Source organism: Phyllostomus discolor, chromosome 6, assembly GCF_004126475.2.
Source record: "Phyllostomus discolor isolate MPI-MPIP mPhyDis1 chromosome 6, mPhyDis1.pri.v3, whole genome shotgun sequence".
NCBI classification, from domain to species: domain Eukaryota; kingdom Metazoa; phylum Chordata; class Mammalia; order Chiroptera; family Phyllostomidae; genus Phyllostomus; species Phyllostomus discolor.
In genome coordinates, this window is record NC_040908.2 from 35,341,573 (window position 1) to 35,367,144 (window position 25,572).

The 25,572-nt window shown below is 39.1% G+C and overlaps 1 protein-coding gene across 7 annotated transcripts in view; it reads left to right on the forward strand.

Moving 5' to 3' along the window:
• Window positions 1-25,572, forward strand: part of EML6 (EMAP like 6) — a 226,943-nt gene that overhangs the window by 107,677 nt on the left and 93,694 nt on the right. For 6 of the 7 annotated variants that reach the window (XR_004903668.1, XM_036027959.1, XM_036027961.1 and 3 more), the window contains exons 7-10: window positions 15,909-16,110; window positions 18,615-18,752; window positions 21,761-22,017; window positions 23,950-24,162. Coding sequence is in view for 6 of the 7 variants with exons in the window: in XM_036027959.1 (XP_035883852.1) it covers window positions 15,909-16,110; window positions 18,615-18,752; window positions 21,761-22,017; window positions 23,950-24,162 (810 nt within the window). In the remaining variant the exon portion in view is untranslated. The remainder of the gene's footprint in view (window positions 1-15,908; window positions 16,111-18,614; window positions 18,753-21,760; window positions 22,018-23,949; window positions 24,163-25,572) is intronic. The other variant, XM_036027963.1, reaches the window with a different exon arrangement.

Consider the following 25,572-nt stretch of genomic DNA (forward strand, 5'->3'; position numbering starts at 1 on the left):
GTTAAAGTAACAACTTATAGTTATTGGTTAACTTCCTAAGTGCCCAATACAGGCTCAAGTTTTTGAATACATTATTGCATTGAATCCTTATAACAATGCTGTGACATGTGAGTGCTAGTATTCTCTCAACTTTACAGATGAGGAGACCAAAGATTTGAAAGATTAAATAGCTTTCCATATCACACAGCTGGGAGGGAATCTACTAGTCTGGGCTGGGATATAAATCTAGTCTGTGCACTTAACCATTCAATGAGCTCGTGGAAACTAAGCAGTGTCCTTTAGGTCTGTGTTAATATTCGTGGTACCCATAGACCAGATCTCCCCTGTCAGGTTTCAGGGCTGTCATACAGAAGATTAGAAGGGTGCTATTATTTCCCACTTTCTGGTCTAAATGTAAAACCCGGGCAAAGGGCTGGTGAGAATTTGGTCTTAGAGGATTTAAGTGGGTGGTTGCTGTCTACTGCCCCCTGCTGGCAGTCTGGACCAAGCTCAGGCCAGGGCTCCACATTTCTCATATCAGAGTAGCAGAGACAGCCACCGTGTCCAGGATGGGGACACCTTACAAATCAGTGAAATGCCTTCAGTTTGTACTGACAAGAGTCTCTGAAACATGAACTTTTTCAGAACAAAGGGGCATTTCTGTGGTTTTAAATAATTAGAATAGTTCTTCCTGGCTCTCTTTTCACTGCTCTTGGATTTCTTAACCATATTCCAGATATTGCCTTATATTTTTTTGACTCCCAGAGCACAAGATAAAGAAGCAGATGGTGGGATTATTTCCCAGTGCAGTGGCCGCCTTGGCCAGTGAGGAAAGCATGGTTACATTAATGTTCTCTGTGTCGGTGCCTGAGACATTAAAATCAAGCTGGATGGACAGACGGAGAAGGGAAGCACTGTCAGAACCTGGTCAGGGGCCTGCCACACGCCAGTGTCTCTCCAGAATGTGCCCAGAAGAGACCATGCTGTTCTCGTCATCACTCTTGTGTGCAGAGCAGCAGTGAGGTTCAGAAATGATGAAAACAACGCTATTAGGAAACCTGAATGCAGCTCTACCCACCTCGGGGTCCTCAGGAAGTAATTCCTGCTGTCAGCAGTTATTCTGAAAGTGGGAATGGCTGTGTCCTATCTTCACAGGTAGACCCCTGTGGTGACTTGTGGGAAGTGACAAAATACAATTTATCTGTTTGAAGAACTGAGTGTTTATGAAGAGCCGGGGTTGCTTTCTGAGAGAAAATGCTCACAGCTCATTAAGTTTATGTTGTAAACAATGAAAATGGAGCAGCTCCTCTCATTGTCCCCTCTCCCCGCCCGTATTTAGCCAGAAAAGGTCAGCAGTAGTTTAGCTTTGTTGCCTGTGCCATGTGTAAAGCTCCTGCCTTCAGCAAAACCCCTTTTTTCCAGTGAAATCTCCTATGAGAGACAGATTATGAGGTGCTGAGGGAAAAGCAGGGGTGGGGACCTCAAACTCTGCATCCTGAGTCCTCATTTCCTGGCCTGGCCCGTGGGGCTCTTCTGAGGAGCCCAGGAGCCCCCTGGCCGCCGTCAGTCCGTCCGGAAACACTGCTGGGCGCTGGGCGCCTTGACTGGCTCATTGATCTTGGCTGAGATGGAAGGTTCCTTTTTGTTCCTAAACCTCTTCTTTTTTTTTTTTTTTTTTTAAAAAAAGAAAGACAAAGCAGCTATTTTTAAAATGTTAATTACTTAACACTTGTCAATTCCAGGTGGTAGGTTGTTCATTATAATCTTATTTCTTTCTGAATTGGATTCTGAAAACAAGATGGTAAAAAGTAGTGTGATAGGGAAATTAAATGCTTGTACACTGGATCAGACACAATGCCAGAACTTGGGGAAGAATTTTGATTTTTAAGCCACTTAGCCTAAGTGAGTGGACACACTGTGTGAGGCCACGGGGGCAGTGCATGCTCATTCTTGCCCAGCAGCTATGGGTGCCAGGCCCGCACCGAATTATAAAGGGATTGTGGCTTGAGTATTTCGATAACAGTTACAATATATAACACGGTGCTGAGATATATAACATGTATATATCTGTATATATGTATATCTGTTATCTTACTGAGATATAATTGATCTATAACATGATAACTTGATACACAGTATGCAAAGTGGTCACCACAGTACATCTAGTAACACCCATCACCATGAACATCCATTCATACTTTTCTTGTGATGAGAACTTTTAAGATGTACTCTTTTAATAACTTCCACATATCCACTACAGTATTTTTAACTGTAGTCACTATGCTATACAGTACATGCCCTTAACTTAATTTAGTTATAACCAGCAGTTTGTACTTTTGGCCACCTTTTTGCTTACCTTCACCCCCACCCCACCCCACTTCTGGCAACTGCCAGACTGTTCTCTGTACCTATGAGTTCAGGTTTTTTAATTTTATTTTTAGATTCCACATACAAGTGAGATTATATGACATTTGCCTTTCTCTGACGGACTTATTTCACTTAGCATAATGCTAAGGTCCACCCATGTTGTTCCAAATGGCAAGATTTCTTTTTTTATGGTTGAATAAAACTCATTGTATGCATGTATATGAACATATGTGTGTTTATATGCCACATTTAAAAAATCCACTCACCTACTGATGGTCACTTAGGTTGTTTCTATGCCTTGGCTGTTGTAAATTATGCTGCAGTGAATGTGGGGGTGCAGATATCTTTTTAAGTTAGCGTTTTTGTTTTCTTTGGGTAAATATCCAGATGTGGAATTACTGGATCATATGGTAGTTCTATTTTTAATTTATGAGGCACCTCCACAGTGCTCTCCACAGTGGCCACACCAATTTACATTCTCATCAACAACACACAAGGGTTCCCCTTGTCCATACCCGCACCCACGCTTCTGTCTTACCTTTCTCCTAATAACCATTGTACTAACAGTGAGGTGATAGCTCACTGTGGTTCTGACTTGCATTTCTCTGATGATCAGTGATGTCGAGCACCTTTACATGGACCTTTTGGTCATCTGTGTGTCTTCTTTGGAAAAACGTCTATTTAGATTCTCTGCTTACTTTTTAATCTAGATTGTTCTTTTGCTATTGAGTTGTATGACTTCTTTATATATTTTGGGTATTAATCTTTTATCAAATACATGATTTGCAAATATTTTCTCCCATTCTATAGATTGCCTTTGCATTTTGTTGATGGTTTCTTCTGCTGTGCAGAAGCTTTTTAGTTTGATGTATTTCTATTGTTTATTTTTGCTTTTTGTGTCAGCTTCAAAAACATCACCACCAAGGCTGATGTCAAAGAGCTTACCACCTTTGTTTTCTTCTAGGAGATTTATGATATCAGATATTATGTTCAAGTCTTTAATCCATTTTGAGTTAATTTTTGTGTTTGGTATAAGATAGTGATCCAATTTTATTCTTTTGCATGCGGCTGTCCAGTTTTCCTAACACTATTGTATACTCTTGGCTTCTTTGTCATAAATTACTGGACCACATATGTGTGGGGTTTTTCCTGGGCTCTTTTTTTCTGTTCTACTGAACTATGTGTCTGTTTTTATGTCAGTAGCATTCTATTTTGATAATGATAATTTTGTAATAGTTTGATGCCTCCAGCTTTGTTCTTCCTTCTCAAGACTGTATAGGCTATTCAGGGTCTTCTGTGATTCGATACAAATTTTAGGATCGTTTGTTCCATTTCTGTGAAAAATGCTATTGGAATTTTGATAGGGATTGTACTGTATCTGTAGACTGATTTGGGTAGCATGGACATTTTACAAGGTTAATTGTTTTGATTTCTGTGAAAAATGCTGCTGGAATTTTGATAGGGATTGTATGGGATTGTATTACATTCCCAATCGGTCTGTAGACCGATTTGGATAGTATGGGCATTTTAACAATGCTAATTCTTTCATTCCATGAGCACAGAATATCATTCCATTTACCTGTGTTGTCTTCAGTTTCTTTCATCAATATCTTATGGTTTTCAACATATATATCTTTCACGTCCTTGGTTAGGTTTTTTTCCCTAGATATTTTATTCTTTTTGATGCAATTGTAATGGGACTGTTTTCTTAAATTTTTTTCTAATAATTATTAGTGTATAGAAATGCAGTTCATTTGTGTACATCGATTTTTTTTCTGCAACTTCACTACATTCAGTGATGAGTTCTAATAGTTTATGGGTGGGGTCTTAAGGATTTTCCACCGATGATATCATGTTATCAGTGAAGACAGACAGTTTTACTTCTTCCATTCTGATTTGCATGCATTGTTTTTCTTTTTCTTGCCTAACTGCTTTCGGGTTTCTAACACTATATTGAATAAAAGTGGCAACAATGGGCATCCTTGTTTTATTCCTGATCTCGAGGGAAGGCTTTCAGCATTTTACCCCTGAGTATGATGTTAGCTGTGGGCTTGTCATGTATGGCCTTGATTGTGTAGAGGTAATCTCCTCTATACCCACTTTTTGAGAGTTTTTATCATGAATGAATGTTGAACTTAGATAAATGCTTTTTCTGCATCTACTGAGATTATCATATGATTTCTATCCTTCCTTTCATTTGGTTAATGTGGTGGGTCACATTGATTAATTTGCAAATGTTCAACCATCTTGTATCCCTGGATATTAATGTCACTGGATCATGGTGTAAGACACTTTTTAAAAAAAGATTTTTATTTATTTACTCTTAGAGGGAAAGGGATGGAAAAAGAGGAGAGAAATATTGATGTGTTACAGAAGCATCAGTGTGTGAGAGAAACATCATCAATTTGTTGCCTCCCGCACCCGGGCACATGCCCCAATTGGGAACTGAACCAGCAACCTTTCGCTTTGTGGGACAACATCCAACCAACTGAGCCACACTGGTCAGGGCATTGTAAGGCCCATTTAATGTGTTGTTGAATTTGGTTTGCTAATATTTAGCTGAGGATTTTTTGCATTTATGTTCATCAGGGATATTGGCCTTTTATTTTCTTGTAGTGTCTTTGTCTGGTTTTGGTATTAGATTAATGCTGGCCTCATAAAATGAGTTTAGAAGTGTTTCTTCCTCTTGAATTTTTAGAAGAGGTTAAGGATTGCTATTAATTCTTCTTTATTTTTTCTTTCTTTCTTTTTAAAAATATACTTTATTGATTATGCTATTCAGTTGTCCCATTCCTCACCCCCTTTATTCCCCTCTGCCCTGCACACCCTCTCCCACCCACATTCCCCCGCTTTGGTTCATGTCCATGTGTTATAAGTTCTTTGTCTTCTATGTTTTCTATACAGTTCTTAACTTCCCCCTGTCTATTTTCTACTTACCATCTATGCTACTTATTCTCCGTATTTTTCCCCCCATTTTCCCTCCCCCCTCCCCCACTGATAACTCTCCATGTGATCTCCGTTTCTCTGATTCTGTTCCTGTTCTAGTTGGTTGCTTAGTTGTTTTTTTTTTTTTTTTGTTAATAGCTGTGAGTTTGTTGTCATTTTACTGTTCATATTTTTGACCTTCTTTTTCTTAGATAAGTCCTTTTAACATTTCATATGAGGGCCAGTTGGCGATGAACTCCTTTAATTTGACCTTATCTGGGAAGCACTTTACCTGCCCTTCCTTCTAAATGAGAGCTTTGCTGGATAGAGTCATCTTGGCTGCAGGTCCTTGCCTTTCATGACTTGGAATACTTCTTTCCAGTCCCTTCTTGCCTGCAAGGTTTCTTTTGAGAAATCAGCTGATAGTCTAATGGGAACTCCTTTGTAGGTAACTCTCTCCCTTTTTCTTGCTGCTTTTAAGATTCTCTCCTTCATTTTTACCTTGGCTAATGTAATTATGATGTGCCTTGGTGTGTTTCTCCTTGGGTCCAACTTCTTTGGGACTCTGAGCTTCCTGGACTTCCTGAAAGTCTGTTTCCTTTGCCAGATTGGCAAAGTTCTCCTTCATTATTTTTTCAAATAAGTTTTCAATTTCTTGGTCTTCCTCTTCTCCTTCTGGCACCCCTATGATTTGGATGTTGGAATGTTTAAAGATGTCCTGGAGGTTCTTAAGCCTCTCCTCAGTTTTTTGAATTTTTGTTTCTTTATTCTGTCCTGGTTGAATGTTTCTTTCTTCCTTCTGCTCCAAACTGTTGATTTGAGTCCTGGTTTCCTTCCCATCACTGTTGATTTCCTGTAGATTTTTCTTTATTTCACATAATGCAACCTTCACTGCTGCCTGGGTCTTTTTTTATGCTGTTGAAGTACCCTGTGAGTTAGTTCCTGGAGCATCTTGATAACCAGTGTTTTGAAGTGTGCATCTGATGGGTTGGCTATCTCTTTGTCGCTTAGTTGTATTTTTTCTGAAGCTTTTATCTGTTCTTTCATTTGGGCCATTTTTTTTTTAATCTCCGTGTACCTGTTATGTAGTAAGGCGGGGAGCCTTAGGTATTCACCAGGGTGGTGCAATCCATGTGGCTGTGTTGTGACACTGTATGTGGGGGAGGGGTCCTAGAGGGAACAGTGCCACTTGCTTCTCTCTCTGCTGGTTTTCAGTCACTTCCCCAGCTACCCACAAGCAAACTGGGCCCTTCTGGTGCTGATTCCCAGGTGGGTGGTTTGTGTACATTCTAAGACTCTGTGGTCTCTCCAAACTCTCCTGTGAGGCTGGGAGTTTCTCCTTCTGCCATATCAACTCCCACTGGAGTTTTCAGTCAGAGGCTTTGAGACTTTATTTCCCTGTGCTGGGACCCTGGGTTGTTTGGTCTCTCTCGCTTCCCAGTTGTTCCTCCCTGTTTATCAGCACACGAATGTGGGACCTCCCAGTCTGCAATCCACTGCCTCACTGGGTCCTCCAGGCACCGCCTTGCCTCAGGTCCTCTCCACCCCTTATACTGGTCTGGGTGAATGTTTCTTCTTTAACTCCTTAGTTGTCAGACTTCCATACAGTTTGATTTTCTGTCAGTTCTGGCTGTGTTTTGTTTTTAAATTTGTTGTCCTCCTTTTGGTTGTGCAAGGAGGCAGAATGTGTCTATTGATGCCTCCTTTAGGCGGGAAGTCCTAATTCTTCTTTAAATGTTTAGTAGGAAGACTGGTGAGGTCATCTGGTATGGGACTTTTCTTTTTTGGGAGGTTTTTGATTACTGATTCAATTTCCTTATTATTGATCTGTTCTTATTTTCTGTTTCTTCAGGATTAAGTCTTAGAAGTCTGGTATGCTTTGTGACAACCTGAATGGAACTGGTGAACATTATACAAAGTGAAATCAGCCAGTTGGAGAAAGACAAACACCATATGATTTCACTCATATGTGGAATCTAGTGAACAAACTGAACTAACAAGTAAAATAGAAACAGAGCCATAGATAGAAAATAGGCAGACAACTCTGGGGGACTTGGGAGAGTGGAGGGATCGAGCAAAGAAAAAAGAACTCAAGGACATGGACAACAGTGTGGTGATTGCAGTAGGGAGTGGGTGGGTGGAGGTGGAAGGGGTATAAGGGGGACATCTGGTAATGGAAAAATACAATAAAAATAAACTTTTTAAAAAAGAAGTGTGGTATGTTTCTAGGAATGTATTCGTTTCTTCTATATCGTCCAATTTGTGGGCATATAATTGTTCATAGCAGTCTTCATAATCCTTTGTATTTCTGTGGGATCAGTTGTAACATCTTCCTTTTCTGATGTTATTTGAGTCCTCTCTCTTTTTTTTTGGTTAGTCTAACTGAAGGTTTGTCCTTTTAGCTTATCTTTTCAAAAAAACACTTTCTTTCATTAATCATTTCTATTGTTTCTCATTTATTTCAGCTTTGATCTGTGTTATTTCCTTCCTTCTGCTAACTTTGGGCTTAGTTTTCTTTTCTTTTTCTTGTTCTTTGAGCCATAAATTTAGTTGTTTGAGATCTCATTTGTTAATGTAGGGTTTTATCACTATGAACTTCCTTCTTAGAACTTCTTTTGCTGTGTTGCATGTTTTGGCATGTTACATTTTCATTTTCTCAAAGTATTTTTGATTTATTTTTTGACTCATTGTTCATTGAGTAGAAGAATGTTGTTTATCTCCACATATATGTGAATTTTCCAATTTTTTCTTGTAATTGATTTCTAGTTTCATACCATTGTAGTCAGAAAAGATGCTTGACATTTCATTCTTCTTAAATTTGTTAAGATGTGTTTTTTGCCTAACATATGATCTGTTCTGAAGAATATTCCATGTGAGCTTGAGAAGAATGTGTATTCCTTTGCTTTTGAATGGAATGTTCTGTAAATGCCTGTTAAGTCCATATGGTGTTTATGTGTCCTTAAGGCCAATGTTTCCTTACTGATTTTCTGTGTGGATGATTTATCCATTGGTAGAAGTGGAGTATTAAAGTCCCTATACTGTATAGTATCTATTTTTCCCTTTAGGTCTGTTAATTTTATTTATATATTTTGGTGCTCCTATGTTGGGTGCATAAATATTTATAAATGTTATATCCTCTTGATGGACTGATCCCTTTATCATTATGTAATGACCTTTGTCTCTTATTACAGTTTTTGTCTTAAAGCCTATTTCATCTTATATAAATATAGCTACCCTGACTTACTTACTTTTGGTTTCCATTTTCGTGGAATATCCTTTCTATCCCTTTACTTTTAGTCTCTGGGCATCCTTACATGTGAAGTGAATCTGTTGTAGGCAGCATATAGGTGGATCTTGTGTTTTTAATCTATCAGCTATTTTTTCTTTTGACTGGTGAGTGTGTTTTTTATATTTAAGGTGATTATTGATAGGGGTGAACTTACTGCCATTTTCTTCATTGTTTTCTGGCTATTTTTAAATTCCTTTCTTTTTTTCTTGCTCTCTTCCCTTGTGATTTGATAACTTTCTATACTAGTACATTAGATTCCTTTCTATCTTTCCTGTATCTACTATAGGTTTTTCCTTTGTAGTTACCAGGATGCTTACATGAAACAATTTGTATTTATAACAGATTATTTTAAGTTGATAACAGTTTAAATTTGAATGCATTCTAAAGCTCTATATTTTTACTCTTTCCAGTGTTTTGTTTCTGATGTCACAACTTACACCTTTTTATCTTTTGTGTTCATTAGCAAATTATTGTAGTTATCATTGTTTTTACTGTTTTTGTCTGTTAACCTTTATACTGGCTTCCTAAATAATTTATGGACCACTTTTACAGCATCTAGGTTATTTTAAATTTTACTTAACATTTGTCTTTACTGGTGAGATTTATACTTTCTTATGTTTTCCTGTTACTAAGTAACACCCATTTGTATCTGCTTAAAGAAGTCCCTTTAATGTTTCTTGTAATCCCAGTCTTGTGGAGATGAACTCCTTTAGATTTTACTTGTCTGCAAAACTCTCTTTCTCTCTCATTCAATTCTGAAAATCAACTTTTTTAGGTAGAGCATTCTTGGTTGGGAGTTATTTTCTTAAGCACTTAGAATATATTGTGCCACTCCCTTCTGGCCTGAAAAGTTCCTGCTGAAAAGCCTGCTGGTATACTTAGTTTACTAGTATATAACAAATTGTTTTTCTCTTGCTGCTTTTAAGATTCTCTCCTGTCTTTAACTTTTGACACCTTAACATATGTGTTGGTGTGGGTTTTTGGATCGTCTTATTCGGAACTTTCTGGGCTTTCTGGATCTGGGTGTCTGTCTTTTCCCTCAGGTTAGGGAAATTTTTGACCATTATTTCTTCAAATAAGTTTTCTACTTCTTTCTCTCTCTCCTCTTCCTCCTTCTCTTCCTCCTCCTCCCCACCCTGGGATTCTTATAATCTCTCTTAAACTATCTCCAATTTTAAATTCTTTATGTTTGCTTCTTTGACTGGTTAGTTTCATTGCCTTGTCTCTGAGTTCACCGATTCTTTCTTCTGCCTCATCTAGTCTGATTTTGAACCTCTTTAGTGTATTACTCAGTTCAGCTCATGTATTCTTCAGCTCTGTGATTTCTGTTTGCTACTTCTTATATATTTTTAAAATATTTTATTTATTTATTTTTAGAGAGAGGGGAAAGGAGGGAAGAGAGAAATATCAGTGTGTGGTTGCCTCTCACATCCCCCTACCCCCACTGGGGACCTGGCCAGCAACCCAGGCATGTGCCACAACTGGTAATTGAACCAGTGACCCTTTGGTTCACAGGCCAGCACTCAACCCACTAGGCCACACCAATCAGGGCTACTTCTTATATATTTTATCACTTTGTTGGAAATCTCATTTTGTTCATGGATTGTCCTCCTGAGCTCAGTGAGTGTCTTTATGACTATTATTTTAAACTCCTTATCAGGTAAGTGATGTCTCCATTTCATTGAGGTCTTTATCTTAGATTTTTATCTTATTCTTTTTTTTCAGAACATGTTCCTTTATTTCTTCATTTTCCTTGACTCTGTGTGTTGGTTTCCATGCACTAGATAAAACAGGCATGTCTCCCAGCCTTGAAGAGGTGACCTCATGTAGGAGACGAATCTTGCTGTTCAACTCTGCCCTACTTTTGCTTGTCTTCCAAACCTTTGTGGTTGCCTAAGCAGCCTGCTTTGTTCTTAGTGGCTCCAAGTATTGAGGGTGTGCCAAGACCTTCAATGTCCTAAAGGAGAGACTCTCAGTCATCATCTAGATTCATGCTGATTAGAATCTAGACCCTTAGGCAGCAGCTTTTAAAGTTTGCAAGTGTATTCTTTTCATGGGAAGAATGGGAGATGGGCCTTTCTTTCTGGTGCCTCTGCACTGAGCCCTGGGGTGAAGGCCAGCTAAGGACTGTTGCTTTGTTTGCTATCACCCGAGTGAACACAAGCCCCACCGGCCATCAGAGCCAGGTTACCAAGGGACATGTCATCTGTGTGGCAGGCACAGGAGCTGGGTGCCAGGCATGTGCACAGATTTTTTCCTTTAGATACAGCAACCAGGGGCAGGGCAGAGGGAGAGCGCAAAGATAGCACTCTCCAGCCTCCCCCTTCTCTGGAGGGGATTGCAGTCGGCCCCTAGATATGTGTTTAATTGCAAGTTTGCCCCTCAGGCCACAGCTATGAAGGTAGGTTAATAAGCCTCTTTCACAGAAAGACTGGGTGTCTGTCTGCAGCCTCTCCACTGTGCCCTGGGTGGGGGTGTGGGGGAGCAGGGCAGCCTGTTAGGAACTATTTCTCTGTTTGTTGCAATCCTGTGGGACCTGGGAACATGGGCACCTCTGGCCTTCAGAGCCAGGCAGTCAGGAGGTGACCCCTGGGCCATAGCCACAATAGCTAGGGTGCCGCACATATACACAGGCTCCTTTCCAGGAGATACTGGTAAACTGGAGTGAGGCGGAGGGAGAGCTCAAGGAGGCAGCCTCCTGCCTCCTTGGTCTTTGTAGAGTATATCAGTTTGCTGCTAGTGTAACCGGAAAAGACACCAGCATTCGGGCTGCCTGTCACTACCAAATCCAATAAGCAATGACAGTGATTGAATCTTTTATAGGCGCTTTATTCAGATGGCCGGCGATCCAAGAATATGGCGGGTTCGTACCCTAACAAACCATCTTTCTCTCTCTTTCCCAGCCAGATCTTTTATAAGGGGGTTGGGGGAGGGCAAACAAGGTGTCAGCGAAAGCCTTTGAAATTCAACAGTTGCCTCCAAGGGGGAAGGGTAGTCGCTTGCTTCTTCCTGGTACAGACGTCTCCAAGAGGTCATCTGCTTACTCTTAGGCACCAAGATAGATCTTATCTTTAGTTACTGAAACAAAAACTTAACATACACATTACTTGCTAGATTTATGACTATTTACCTTAAGCTAAATTTTCCCAAGTCTTAAGCCCCTATCACTAGTTGTAGTTAGATTGAATGCCTGCCCTTCAGGCTGAAGCTTCAAGTTAGGCAAATAGGCATTTTTCACAGAAAGACCAGGCATTTCACTCATCCTGTGCACTGGACCTTGGAGTATAACCATGGTGAATCTACATGTGTGGGCTCTTTTAGAGCTATTTCTCAGTGTGCTATAGCCTTGTAGGTTTCATGGGCATGAGCCCTGTTGGCTTTCAAAGCTAGATGTTTTGGGAGCTCATCTCTCACGTACAGGTTTTGAAAGGTGGGTTGCCACATATAGGGTGCAAACCGTTTACTTAGAGTTGTGAGTTCCCTCTTGATTGTGGGTTGATGTGCCAGGGGTGGGGTTTGTCATGAGATTGTGTCTCAGCCTCTCCTACCCATTTTGATACAGATTTTTTCTTGTTCATTCAATGTATAGCAATTGTTCAGCTAGTTCTGGGGTTTCTTTTACAGGAAATTGTTCTATATGTAGCTGTAGATTAGGTGTGTCCATGGGAGTAAGTTCAGGATCCTCCTATGTCACCACCTTGAACTGGAATTTCAATATCATTTAGTTGGTTTTGATGTGCAGATATTGCTTAGAAATGTCTGGCTTCTCCTTAGAATGTGAATTCCATTAGGGCATGAGTCTGGCTCGTTCATGGTTCGAGCTCCAATCTTGGGCATGTAGTAGGTGCTCAATCAAAAATTTTTGAATAAATGAATACATTTTTCCATCTTTGAATACCCTTATTGAGAATAAGGATATTGTTTATTTATTGGTATCTCCAAGGACTCAAGAAATGTTTGTTTTTTGAATGTTTATCTTATTCATTCATCAATTCTTACTGAGCATCCGTTATGTGCCAGCCACCATGCTAGGTCCTGAGGGTCCAGCAGTGGGTGAAGCTGAGAACACTTGTCTCCACAGACATTAGAGAGAGATAGTGAGCAGTAAATAAAAAGTAAATTATTTTATGCTTTTTACTGGTGTTGAAATATAATTAATATCCCTCTTTACTTCCCGTTTCTCAAGAACAAAGTGTTATATCTTTTCTGTAACAAAATTTTAGATGATGCAAGGCCTGCTGGGGAGACAACAAACTCACTGTTCCTCTGGGAGGACACAGGGTACGTTGATCAGTAAACAGTAACTGAACCTTCGGAAAGGGGTAGGAGAGAGATAAGGACAAGAAAGGAAGAGTGGCAAAATAGTGTTGCCACAAGGCAGAGTTTCTTCACAGCTGAGCTGCCAGCTCTGTCAGCCCGCCGTCGATCCTGGCTGCTTGCACCACGCAGCTGTCCTTTACAACCTTGAAAGCCCATCATGATGTTTACAGTGGAGGATTTTGAGCAATTGACCCTGAACTAGCTGTTGCCAAGATATCTCTGCTTTCTGCTCACAGTGGGAATAGTACATCTGCCTGTGTGCTGTCTCCTTCCATTTTAAGACACAGAACAATGAAATCAGAGCAAGAAGTGAAAAGAGTTATCACATGTAAAAATAGTCTTGTGCCTTAAGAACTACATTTTTAAAAATGATTTTATTTATTTATTTTTAGAGAGAAGGGAAGGAAGGGAGAAAGAGAGGGAGAGAAACATCATTGTGTGGTTGCCTCTCACATGGCCCCTACTGGGGACTTGACCCGCAACTCAGGGATGTGCCCTGACTGGGAATCGAACTGGTGGCACTTTGGTTCACAGGCTGACTCTCAATCCACTGAGCTACACCAGCCAGGGCAAAAAACTACTTTTTTTTGTAATTAAATGAATTATCTCATTTGATCCTTTCAAGACCACAGTGAATTAGGATGAGGATTCTAGTTAGAGGATTAATGTATACCCAATTAACCCTTCTGTTGTCCCAGCATCCCATCCCTGGCTTAGCATTGCCCTGGATTTTTTAAATAGACTTAATTTTGTTTTAGAGCAGGTAGGTTCATGGCTAAAATGTGTGACATTTACAGAGGTTTTTCATATTCCCCTGACCGCATATACACATAGCCTCCCTGGCTCCCAGCATCTCCTACTGGAGTGGTGCGTTGGTTCCTGGGGGCAAACCTGCACTGACACGTCGTCATCTCCTGGTGCCCACAGCTCACAGTGGGGTTTGCGTTTGTATGGGTGTTGACACGTGTAGTAGCATGTATCCAATATTGTGGCTTACTCTTGGTGTTACATATTCTATGCTTTTTGAAATACACACACAATAACATGCACCTAACATGTATCTAGCATTATTTCTATAGAATAGTTTCATGGACCTAAAAATCCTCTGTGCTCCTGGCTGGCATAGCTCAGTGGATTGAGCTCGGGCCGCGAACCAAAGCATCGCAGGTTCGATTCCCAGTCAGGGCACATGCCTGGGTTGCAGACCACGACCCCCAGCAACTGCACATTGATGTTTCTCTCTCTCCCTCTTTCTCCCTCTCTTCCCTCTCTAAAAATAAATAAATAAAATCTTTTTAAAAAATCCTCTGTGCTTTGCCCATTCATCCCTCTGTCTTAGACTATTTTATTTTTGTAATAAAGTATTATTAAAATTTTATGTTAAAAATATTTTAAAATCTTTTTTAAAATCCTCACCCAAAACCATGCATATTGATTTCTAGAGAAAGGGAAAGGGAGGGAGGGAGAGGGAGAGAAACATCAATGTGAGAGAGAAACATCAATTGGTTGCCTCTTGCACACAGCCAACTGGGGACCTGAACCTGCAACCTGAGTATGTGTCCTGACTGGGAATAAAACCTACAACCTTTACATTTACAGGACAGTGCTCCAACCAACAGAGCCACACTGGCCAGGGTTATAGTAAAAATATTTTTGAGAGACTTAGTTTACAGATTCATCTTTCAACATGACAAAACTACCTTCTTGTTTAAAAAATATTTCAAAAATTATGTAAATTATTTTAGAAGCTCCTTTTGCTATTAGTGGGTCCCAATTTTGATGATAAATTACTTGGCCTCCATAGTTATAGTCTACATTTTATGGGGAGAAAACCAAAGTGACTCTTCTCCCTGTGTGTGGCCACTCCATTGTAGAGCAGGACTAAAGCCCAGACGCTCTGACTTCTGGTGCTTCTATGCCAAAAGCTCACAGAGCTCACTGGCGAGGCCACTGAGATCTCATATCCTCACCTTTTTGAAAGTCACGAAAGTAGGATTGCTCCTATACTTCTAATTCAGACATGAGAAGATTCATGATGTAAGTAAATAAGTAATGAACCTAGCAAGGAGCAGAACAGACTGCAGGAAGCCTGAGACATCACAGCTCCGACAAGGCAAGAAGACCTGCCAAGAGGGTAAAATACTACAGAGGCGGAAGTTCGGAATTAAAAGGGGGACTGTGCTTTTGGAGAAGATTCCATAAATTGTTTGATGTTTGATGGTATTTTGTGACTGAAATTAGAGTTTCATTTGCATATATCTGGGACATGGTACATCTGTTCTCCCACAGAATGAGTCTGAGTTCTGAGCAAATGCATATTAAACTTGCCTAATATGATAATTAACCATTCTGTAGTATCAGCCACATATAATTTTTAAAAAAGATTTAATTAATTTTTTAGAGAAGATGAGGGAGGAAGGGAGAGAAACATCAATATGTGAGAGAAACATTGATTGGTTGCCTCTCATACACAACCCCAATCGGGGACCTGGCCTGCAACCCAGGCATGTGCCCCGATCAGGAATTGAACTGGAAATGTTTTGGTTTGCAGGACGACACCCAACCCATTGAGCCACACCAGTCAGGGCAGCCACATGTAATTTTTAATGCAATATTAACATCCTGAAGATTGAAGTGATTACTGACTTTTCTATAGCAAGTCAGAAGGAAGTAATTTCAAAAAGGGCTAGATGTTCACAAAGACTGATTACTCTTATATTCATTTTAAGATGTGGTTTTAAAAATATATCCAGCTGTAAACACAGATAACTGTCCCAAGTCAGACAGAAAAGAGCAGTCACTCTTTTGCAAAATAGATTACAAGGGGTGGGAAAAATGACCAGCAGACCAGCACGTGTGAGGCAATGGTAACTAACACAGAATGGTATGTGGACTTTGTCCTCCACCCCCAGGAATTTTTAAGATGGGTTCCATTAGATGCTATCTTAGTGAAAGGGTACTTACTTTAGGTGTCTTATTGTAAATGACGTGAAGGTATGCTTTTATTTGACTTCTATATTTTTGTCAGGCCTCTCTATCCGGAGTGTGTGCTGGAAAGCAGACCGCCTCCTAGCAGGGACACAGGACAGCGAGATATTCGAAGTGATCGTGCGAGAACGAGACAAGCCCATGCTGATCCTGCAAGGCCACTGTGAGGGGGAGCTCTGGGCTCTGGCCCTGCACCCCAAGAAGCCACTGGCTGTGACAGGCAGCGACGACCGCTCTGTCAGGTGAGGCCCCAGCCGTGGCTGTGATCACCTCACTGACTTCCTTGGGAAAACAGGTTGATTTGGGCCAAATTTACTTGTTACTTAAGAGAAGGATCAATCACAGGGCAGAATCACACAGTTTCCACCTGGAATGTGAAGACACTTAGTTCTGCAGCAGTTAACTTCTTGGCATTTCATTATCTTTCTTTGGCTCCGTCTTAAGTCGTGGAAAGGAAATATCCTTAGAAGTGAAAATGCTGCTGGTGAGATGGGCTTCCAGTCCTGAGAGCTAAGCCCACTCCTCCGTGGTAACAACACATCTCCCCACTTCCCTTCCGCCTGGCCACAGGCTGCATGGCAGTTTCACAGTTGAAACTGAGACACTCATCATCACCATTAGAACTTACATTCTGGTTTGCAAAGTTATCTTCGGCACATGAGTAGGTAATTGTTTCTTTATAAATTCTCAGATGAATTTTAACATTGCCCTCAAATCAAAGGGAAGTGCTGGTGCCTGAGAAAATACGCAGTTTTATTAGGGACTCAAATGTTCTTGCGATGGATCACATGTTAGTCTTTGAGAGCATGAAAGGAGCAATGTGAGGATGCTTTCCAATACTGTTGTGGCTGTCGAAGCACTGTCCATGCGATTTGAAAGTGTGAGATGAAGACCATTACACTAATTTCAGTGGTTTTGTATTTATTATTAAGCTTTGAATGTGCTTCACAACAAACAGACCAGAAAAAGACTGAGCAATCAGGAAAGGAAGAGACTGATTCATCGATCCGCTGAGTACGGCCTCTGGATTTTAATAGTTAAAATAGAACATTGTAAACTACACTGAAGATTCCCGCTTCCCCCTTGCCCTTATATCTCATCAAAATGCAGTTGGTATACTTATAGTAAAGTATAATCTCAAAATAAATCCACTCTTTAGTCTGTACCAAGCACCAAGTCTCATCAGTCTGAAGATCAGTGAAGACGACTCCAGTTTTCTCCTCATGGGACAGAAATGCATATTTGGCTTATACTTGTCTTCACTCACTTTTTCCTCTTGTCTTTCTTTTCTTTCCATTACACTGAGCCTTCCCCCAGCAGCCAAAATAATGCCACTGAGTTGTTCAAACACCCGAGAAAATCAGTTCATACCCATCCAGATGGAAATGATTTCAGGAACGTCTTTGGCCTTTGTATTTTGATAACTGTATTGTGTCTCAGAATTGCAAACTTCCCTGAGGAGCCCTGATGGCCAGAATTTATCTTTTTCTCAACCATTAATTGGGCTAACATTTTTAATGTACTCGTACACTGAATATGGAAATTTAGAAAGGGTATAAGTTGTAATTTCTTGAGAAAGATTAGCTGAGTGACTTTATAGGGAGAGGGCAGTTGACTGAGGGGTGATGGTAAAGGAAAGCTTACATTGCTGAAAATAGTACATGGCTAAAAACAGCATGAGATTATGAATAATGGACGAGGTATTGAAAGAATAATATAAGCTTTAGACTGAACAGTGCGAGCTGCCTAAGGGATCAGTAAGCCATTCACTCTGCAACTCTGCATGGTGAGGAGTTGGCCCCATCCTTCCTGACGTCAGAATACATCAGAGAAACTCAACTGCATGTGCCTTACTCTTGGCGCTATGGTAGAACTCTAGACTGTTGGTCTGCCTAGCAGATACTGTTATGTGTTAAGAGAAGACTGTCTGCAAAGTACTAACAGATAGAAGTCAGATACCACAATGGCAACTCACATGTAAACCCTCATTTATAGCTTCAAAAATTTAGTTCATGTTTACTCAGGTTGAGGTGCCTGGAATAGTTGTTCCCAGAGCTGCAGAAAACTGTTAGATGCACTTGACCCTTGACTCACATTTCTCTAGCAGTAGCTGTGCTTCTCAGCGAGGGGCACTGTGGGCTGTCTACCCCAACCATGAGTGGGCCTATCAGCAGTGGGGTATCCAGGGAGCTTATGAGGAAAGACAGCATATGACTAGACAGCTGACTTTGGAACCGTCTTGGGCAGGGGTATCATTGGCTCTTCTCCATCTCTGCTGTTTTCTTTCTAGGGAGGCCAACAGATGGAATGTGAATTTCAATCTATATGTGTTTACATAATATACTTACTAAAAGGGTACTCATATTTTAAAAAAAAACTAACAATAATAGCATCTAGGAGTGCTTCTTATCCTATGAGAGTTATTAATAACCACTGGTATAAGTAAAGAGTAATTTTTAATCTCCAAAGAGAAAAGTGAGATTTCATATAAAGGTAGTGTTTAAACTTACCTTTCTCTATGAATGTCAAAACCTTTGGAAGTATTATCTTATTTTATATTTCTTGCTGGGTATTCCTAATGGGGGAAATGACCAAGACAACTAAACACTGTCTCATGCTGGGAGGAAGGACACAGCATCTTTTCTTGTTGTTGTCACATTGTAGTGAGCAGGCCTTCCTGCCTTGGGCTGCCTGATGGTGATGAGTGGTGGTTTGTTTTTCTTTCTCACTGTGTCCTTGTGCTCAGGCTGTGGAGCCTGGCTGACCACGCCTTGATCGCCCGCTGCAACATGGAAGAAGCCGTGCGCAGCGTGGCTTTCAGCCCCGATGGATCGCAGCTGGCTCTGGGCATGAAGGACGGCTCTTTCATTGTTCTCCGAGTCAGGCATGTATCCTGGTATTGAAAATGGTATTAAAAATGCTCCGTTGTAAAAGATGAACAAACAAAATAGAAACAGACTCATAGATACAGAGATCAGACTGACACTTCCTGATGCGAGGGTCTTGGGGGGGCTGGGTGAAAAAGGAGAAGGGATTAAGAAGTACAAATTGGTAGTTACAAAATAGTCACAGGGATGTGAAGTACAGCATAGGGAATGTAGTCAGTAATAATGTAATAACTGTGTACAGTGTCAGGTGGGTGCTGGAAATGGGGGGGCATGATTGTATAACCTGACACTATGCTGTACACCTGACACTAATACAAAATAATGCTGAATGTAAACTGTAATTAAAGCCCGGGCCAGTGTGACTCAGTTGGCTGGAGCATTGTTCTGTACACCAGAAGGTTGCAGATTTGATCCCTGGTCAGGACACATACCTAGGTTGCGGGTTCCATCTTTGGTCAGGGCATGTGTGGGAGGCAACCAGTCAATGTTTCCCTGCCTCCCTCCCTCCTTCCCTAAACTCAATAAACATATTTTAAAAATTTAAAAAATAAACTAATTGAAAAATAAAATTTAAAAAGAACTAAAAAACGATTTTCTGTTAGAATTAATGTTTTTCTGGTCATAATGTATGGCGAGACCCTAGGAAAAATGCACGTACTCTTTCAAATGGGAACACTGCACATTCACCATCCCCTGTCCATCATGACAAATTCCAAATGCTCTGAAAACCCAAACTTCTTCGGTGACTTCTTTGCCAGCACAGCCTGCCCCAGTAGACTGGTGTGAGACTGGATATAGTCGATTAATCTCTTAGGCAGGAATAATCATGTATCATGGGATTTGCTGCAAAAATATTAATGTGTTTAATACAGGGTGCTGCCCCAGCCCCTACTGGTGATATTACATAACATATAGTATGTGAACTTTTTAAAAAATCTAATGAATAATGAATTCCCAAGCTCATCTGGTCCCAAGGGTTTCAGATAAGGGGTTCTATGCTTGTGGAAAACCAAGAAAAGAGGAAGAGAGAATAAAGCAGCCTCCAACAGCACCAGATTTTTAGAGGTGAACTTGAGTAAAAGATTTCTTCCACCCACAATTGACAGTAAAATAGAACACTTCATACTTTTTAATGTCCTATGCAATTTCTAAAGATAAAAATTATGATCCATCCTTATAATTCCTCTGAACTCATTAGATGTTCGTTTGGCTCATCCATTTTGTGATTACAGAAAGGAAATGCAGCCAAAAATTAGATATAGAAGGTTTTGCCCAGAGCAAATTCTGTATAGCTTTGAAAAATGCTTTTGGCACAGTTTATTGCACTGGATTCTCATTACCAGCCACACATAACATATTACCAAATTGGTGGGCAAGGTTTTCTTTCTCTGCTTAGTGATGGGTGGAAAGATGGCTGATGACCAGATTTTCTTTTCTTTTTAATGGATTTTCCAAGCCAAAAAGAAAAAATGCCCTCACACCTATTTTATTACATTGTAGTAAACTCTTGTGCTATTAATAAATGATAGCAGGTGTGAGGAATTATGTGGAGCAAATATTTGGCATTATTTATGCATTCAGTTTGTTTTGGAGTTGATGGAGGCATCATTACTAGCTCAGGGGACCTGTCAATCATCATCTTGTCTCATAGTTGTGGAAAAACCCTCAGTGAGCTTTCAAATGAAGGCAGAAATTCTTACCAGAATCTGACCAGAAAGGATATAGGATATTCTGGTGATTCGATGTATACATTATTGGCCTTTCATAGTGAAAGTTAAATAATACCGTAACAATTTAGCATGAAAAAAAGTAATTTTCCTCTTCTGGTTTTTGAACTTGCTCCTCTTACAGCAATAAGTGGTAAGCAGTTTTTTTTGTCCTTAAAATATGAAAAGGTGTATAGTAACCTTGATATAGCTGTTTGTCCGTGACATATTTTAAAACAATTTTACAAACCCCAATTTTTTTAACAAAAAATTTTTAGAAAAATAATATATAATTGAACATGAAAGCAAATATGCATTTCATTAAAATTTTTTGGTTTTTACTTTGGGAGCCTAAAGCATTATTTTAAATAATATAAATTTTTCCTAAATTGGTCATAAACTTTTAATATTATATTTTACTGTATATAATGCACACCCATGTTTTTGGCTCAAACTTTCAGGAACAAAAATCTTTCACTTTATTTTTTTCAATTCAATTATTTATTTATTTATATTTAGAAACAAAACCAATTATTGTATTCCAGGATATTATTTTTCATACAGATATTGTTATTGCTTTCTAGAGTTAGAATTTTAGCACATAAATATGAATAAAAGAATTAAGAACATTTATATAGGGCCTTGGTTAGTGTGGCTCAGTGGATTGAGTACCAGCCTGCCAAACAAAGGGTTGTGGGTTGTATTCCCAGTCAGGGCACATGCCTGGGTTGCAAACCGGGTCCCTGGTAGGGGGCGCGAGAGACGCAAGCACACATTGATGTTTCTCTCTCTCTTTCTCCCTCCCTTCCCCTCTCTCTAAAAATAAATAAAAATCTAAAAAATACACATTTATATAGGGAGGGGAAGGGGGATAATGGGGAAAAGAAGGAAAAGGGTCATCAAGGAACATGTATAAAGGACCCATGGACAAAGCCAAAAAGGGGAAGGATTGATGGTGGGAGGTCAGGGTGGGTGGGTCAGGGGAGGGTGGTGGTGGGGAAATGGAGACAACTATACTTGAACAACAACAACAACAAAAAATTTATATAGATACCAGGTTAGCATTACCCATGTATAATGCGCATCCTTATTTTTTCCTAAAAAAATTTAGGCAAAAATGTGCATATTATACAAGACAAAATATGGTAATATTTTATATTTAAAGTGAATTCTCTAATTCTCACAAGTATTTTCTCCCTCTCAAAACAATTTTTTCTCTGGTACATATACTTTCATACCTGACTTGGGGTTTCTGTTTCTAGATTTGCTGCTTATCACTTTGCTTTTTATTCTTACAGAGATATGACAGAAGTGGTTCATATCAAAGACCGAAAAGAAGTCATTCATGAAATGAAATTTTCTCCAGATGGCTCTTATCTCGCCGTGGGATCTAACGATGGCCCCGTAGACATCTACGCGGTCGCCCAGAGGTATAAGAAAATCGGAGAATGCAACAAGTCCCTTAGCTTTATCACGCACATTGACTGGTCTCTGGATAGCAAATACTTGCAGACGAATGATGGTGCAGGAGAGCGACTTTTCTACAAAATGCCATGTAAGTTATGCAGGCATCAGATGTTTGGGGAGAGCAAAACTCTGAACCACATGAAGAAAATATGAGAATGTTGTCATGGCTGCAGGGCAAGGAATGTTTTCTGAAACAAGACCCTCAAATCACAGACTCTCAAAGAAGAGGTTAATGAATTGGAATACATTCAAATAAAAAATTATTGCACCATAAGAGAGACCTTGAATATAATGAAAAGGCATCAACTGGGTATGAATACTTGTAGTCATTATAATGAAAAAGGATATACACAAAGAATGCTTAAAGATAAGAAAAAGGAAAAAATATTAAAATTATTAAAGATTTGAGACACATTTTTTTATTTACTATGATTGCTTTAGTCTCAAATCTGTGTTCTTCATAAGTGGAGGCCCATAGTAATTGATTATTTGGTGAAATATACTAATGGAATTTTACAAATACATTTCATTTGTAACCCCCTCACTGTAACTTTTTAAGAGATTCATCTGACTTATCTAACACTCATCAGTAACAGTTTATGATACTAAATTGTCATAAATAAAGGACAGATTTCTGTATTATAATCTTTATGATTTTTTAATGTAAGTGGAAAACTTTAATATTTAACATGAATCTTGACCTCAAATAACAGTTTATCTGAAATTTTTGAAATTAATTGAAAAATTAATCTTAACATAAAATAATGTGTAACATATAACTTTAACTTTTTAAAGTCTCTGCCCTATTTGATTTGTTAATGTACCATTACTAAGTACAAATTTCTTTGTGTCTACTTTTTTTGTGTGATATTATTTCATGCATCTTGCCCATATGTAAAAAATATGGAACACATTTTGCCATTTATAATAACAAAATAACATCCTGCAGAGTAGTAATATAATAATTTGCTTTCTCATTCTCCTATTGTTGAACATTTGGGCTTATTTCTCCTTTCTTTGCTGGTGTAGACAGTGCAGCTGCACATATCTTCGTACAGGTCAGATTCGCTCTTCTGAGCTCCTTGCCCTGTGTTCTCCGAAGCAGGAACAGTGGATCAAACACTGTGATCCAACCATAAACTCTCTGATTCTGTGAATTTTATGAATGAATCTTATGTGACACTGGTAGAGTTCAGGACATCTGGGTGCCAATTTGATAATGCACCAGTAATATATAAGAGCATCATTATCACAGATTCTTTGTTTAAAAATAATTTCTTTATTTTGAGGGGGAGAATATAAGGTAATGCACTTACTTGTTTTAAAATAGTATATGGCTAAGCATTTCCCCAAGCATTTCTTTCTCTGTACTCTTCCTCCTTTGTTCCCTGGAGACACCCACCACCGGCGGCTGCTGGAGCCTGGGTATCCTGCTGTACATGAAAGAACACCCCTAACACTACTGTCAGTGCTATTTTCCCCAACGAACTACATATGTTTTATCAAAATTTGGTATATTCTAATCTAGCACTTTTCAATTTAAATAATTAAAATATATTCATTTTTTCCACCAATTTATTGAGCCTGAACTTTTTAAAAAATCACTTCTGCAGTTCCTGAAATTATGAAAAGTTTAAGCATAAACTTTTACAAAATCTGGCAAAATGATGGTGACTAAATAGGATATAAGTCATTTCATAATTATATGAAAGATAATATCATGTGTAGTTAATTAAGCTCAAGTGAATATTAATAGTTTGAGTTATTCCATTTGGTACAATGATACTTTTCTTTTTCTTCTCCTTATGTCTGAGTTTTGAGTATGTACTTCCCTTAAACCTTGCTGGTAAATAAAAATCATTTAGGTAAAGACATGGAATCTATAGTTTCCTTGTTTTATGTAAGTTTTTTTTTTTTTTTTAACAAACAAAGGTTTTAGGCCTTTATAAGAAAAGTAAATGCAGCAAATTAGAATATTCCTTTTATTAACAATGTGTTAATGTTTATTGATTATTTTCAGCTGGGAAGCCTTCAACAAGTAAAGAAGAAATCAAGGGGGTCCCCTGGGCCTCCTGGACATGTGTGAAAGGCCCAGAAGTGAGTGGAATCTGGCCAAAATACACTGATATCAATGACATCAACTCAGTGGATGCGAACTACAGCAGCTCAGTGCTGGTGTCTGGAGATGATTTTGGACTGGTTAAATTGTTTAAGTTTCCTTGTCTCAAGAAAGGTAAGGCCCCAAACGGATGTTTCATTTAGACCTATCTCAGCATGCATATGCAGTGTAACTAAGGCTTATTTTCTTGGCGTCTATTCCTGCACACTATTAATTTTATCTTTGTATTTCTACTGCTCTTGAACACTTTTAAATAGAATATATTCTCAATGTATATTTTTGACATTCTAAAATGTGGGGTTTTGCAAATTTAAGTCAGAATTTGTTAACAGAGTTTATACTCAACATTTTGTGATTCATAAGCCTCATGTTTCACATTTTAAACAAGTCCTATTTTATTTATATTGATGTAATTTAATGTATAAATTACATAATTTAATTATATATTACATCAAAATATTATAATTAAAATTTGTATGCTCCATAGCTGATTGTGATTATACATGGAAAAGCAAAGCAAATTTGTTTAGCCACATTTAAAATAGAATTGGAAAGAGATTGCTCTTTCAGATAATACAGTCGATGGACCTTTTGTCATAACGCTGATTTTGCAAACCAGATTTATATAAGTGGTATATTTTTTAGAGAGAAGTTGTTTCTAAACAACCATCTCTGCCTTTGCATTTTGTTGTTTTATTTCTTTTATTGTTAAATTGTGTTAAATCAATTTTGTGGCACTTTCAGGCTTTGCAGAATGTAACTGAATTAACCAATTGTTATGACCTCATCTTCTTCCTTTGCAAGTTTAGGCAAAGCCCATACACAGGCTTTCAGAGACTCCCAGACTTCGGCCTAAAAATCTGATCTCGGGAAAGTAATCAGTAGGGACATGCTGCTGCCTGAAAACTCGTTCACTTGAGCGATTTTTAGATTAAGCAAGGAAACAGGGATTGAAAATGTAATCAGAAAGTCATTTTGAGCTAAGTGGCAGTTTTGAAGCAATGGCAGTTACAGTATAAAATTGAACAGAAAATACACAGCAAAACCACCATCCCTTACACTTAACAAAAGGGCTATCAGTTTTAAAATACTTGCATGAAACGACCTCACTGTGCCAAATTCATACTCTCTCTGCCCGATGGGTCTTTTGAGTATGAGAGCGTATCTTGTTAGACTGAGTAATGTACTTATGGAAGGCAAGTTGGGCAACCAGAAGCCATCTGGGGATTCAGAAGAAATGTCACTGGAGTCAGAAGCAACACTATAGCTCACAACTGTTAGGACTTGGGAAGGGAGTTAACTCAATGACAGTTGATCTCTCCTTTGCATCACCAAACCTTGTAGGGTGAACTTGGGTCAGGACAACAGCAATGAAAAGGTAGATCTTGGGTTAGGTAATTAGAATAGGAGGGTCAGCGGAGGTGGGAGAAGGTTGTGAGTAACGTTGTCAGTCAAAGTGAGACACTGTGTAGAACAGCCCTGAGGCTGAAGGCACACAGGGATGTCTGGATGAATGAGGAGAGG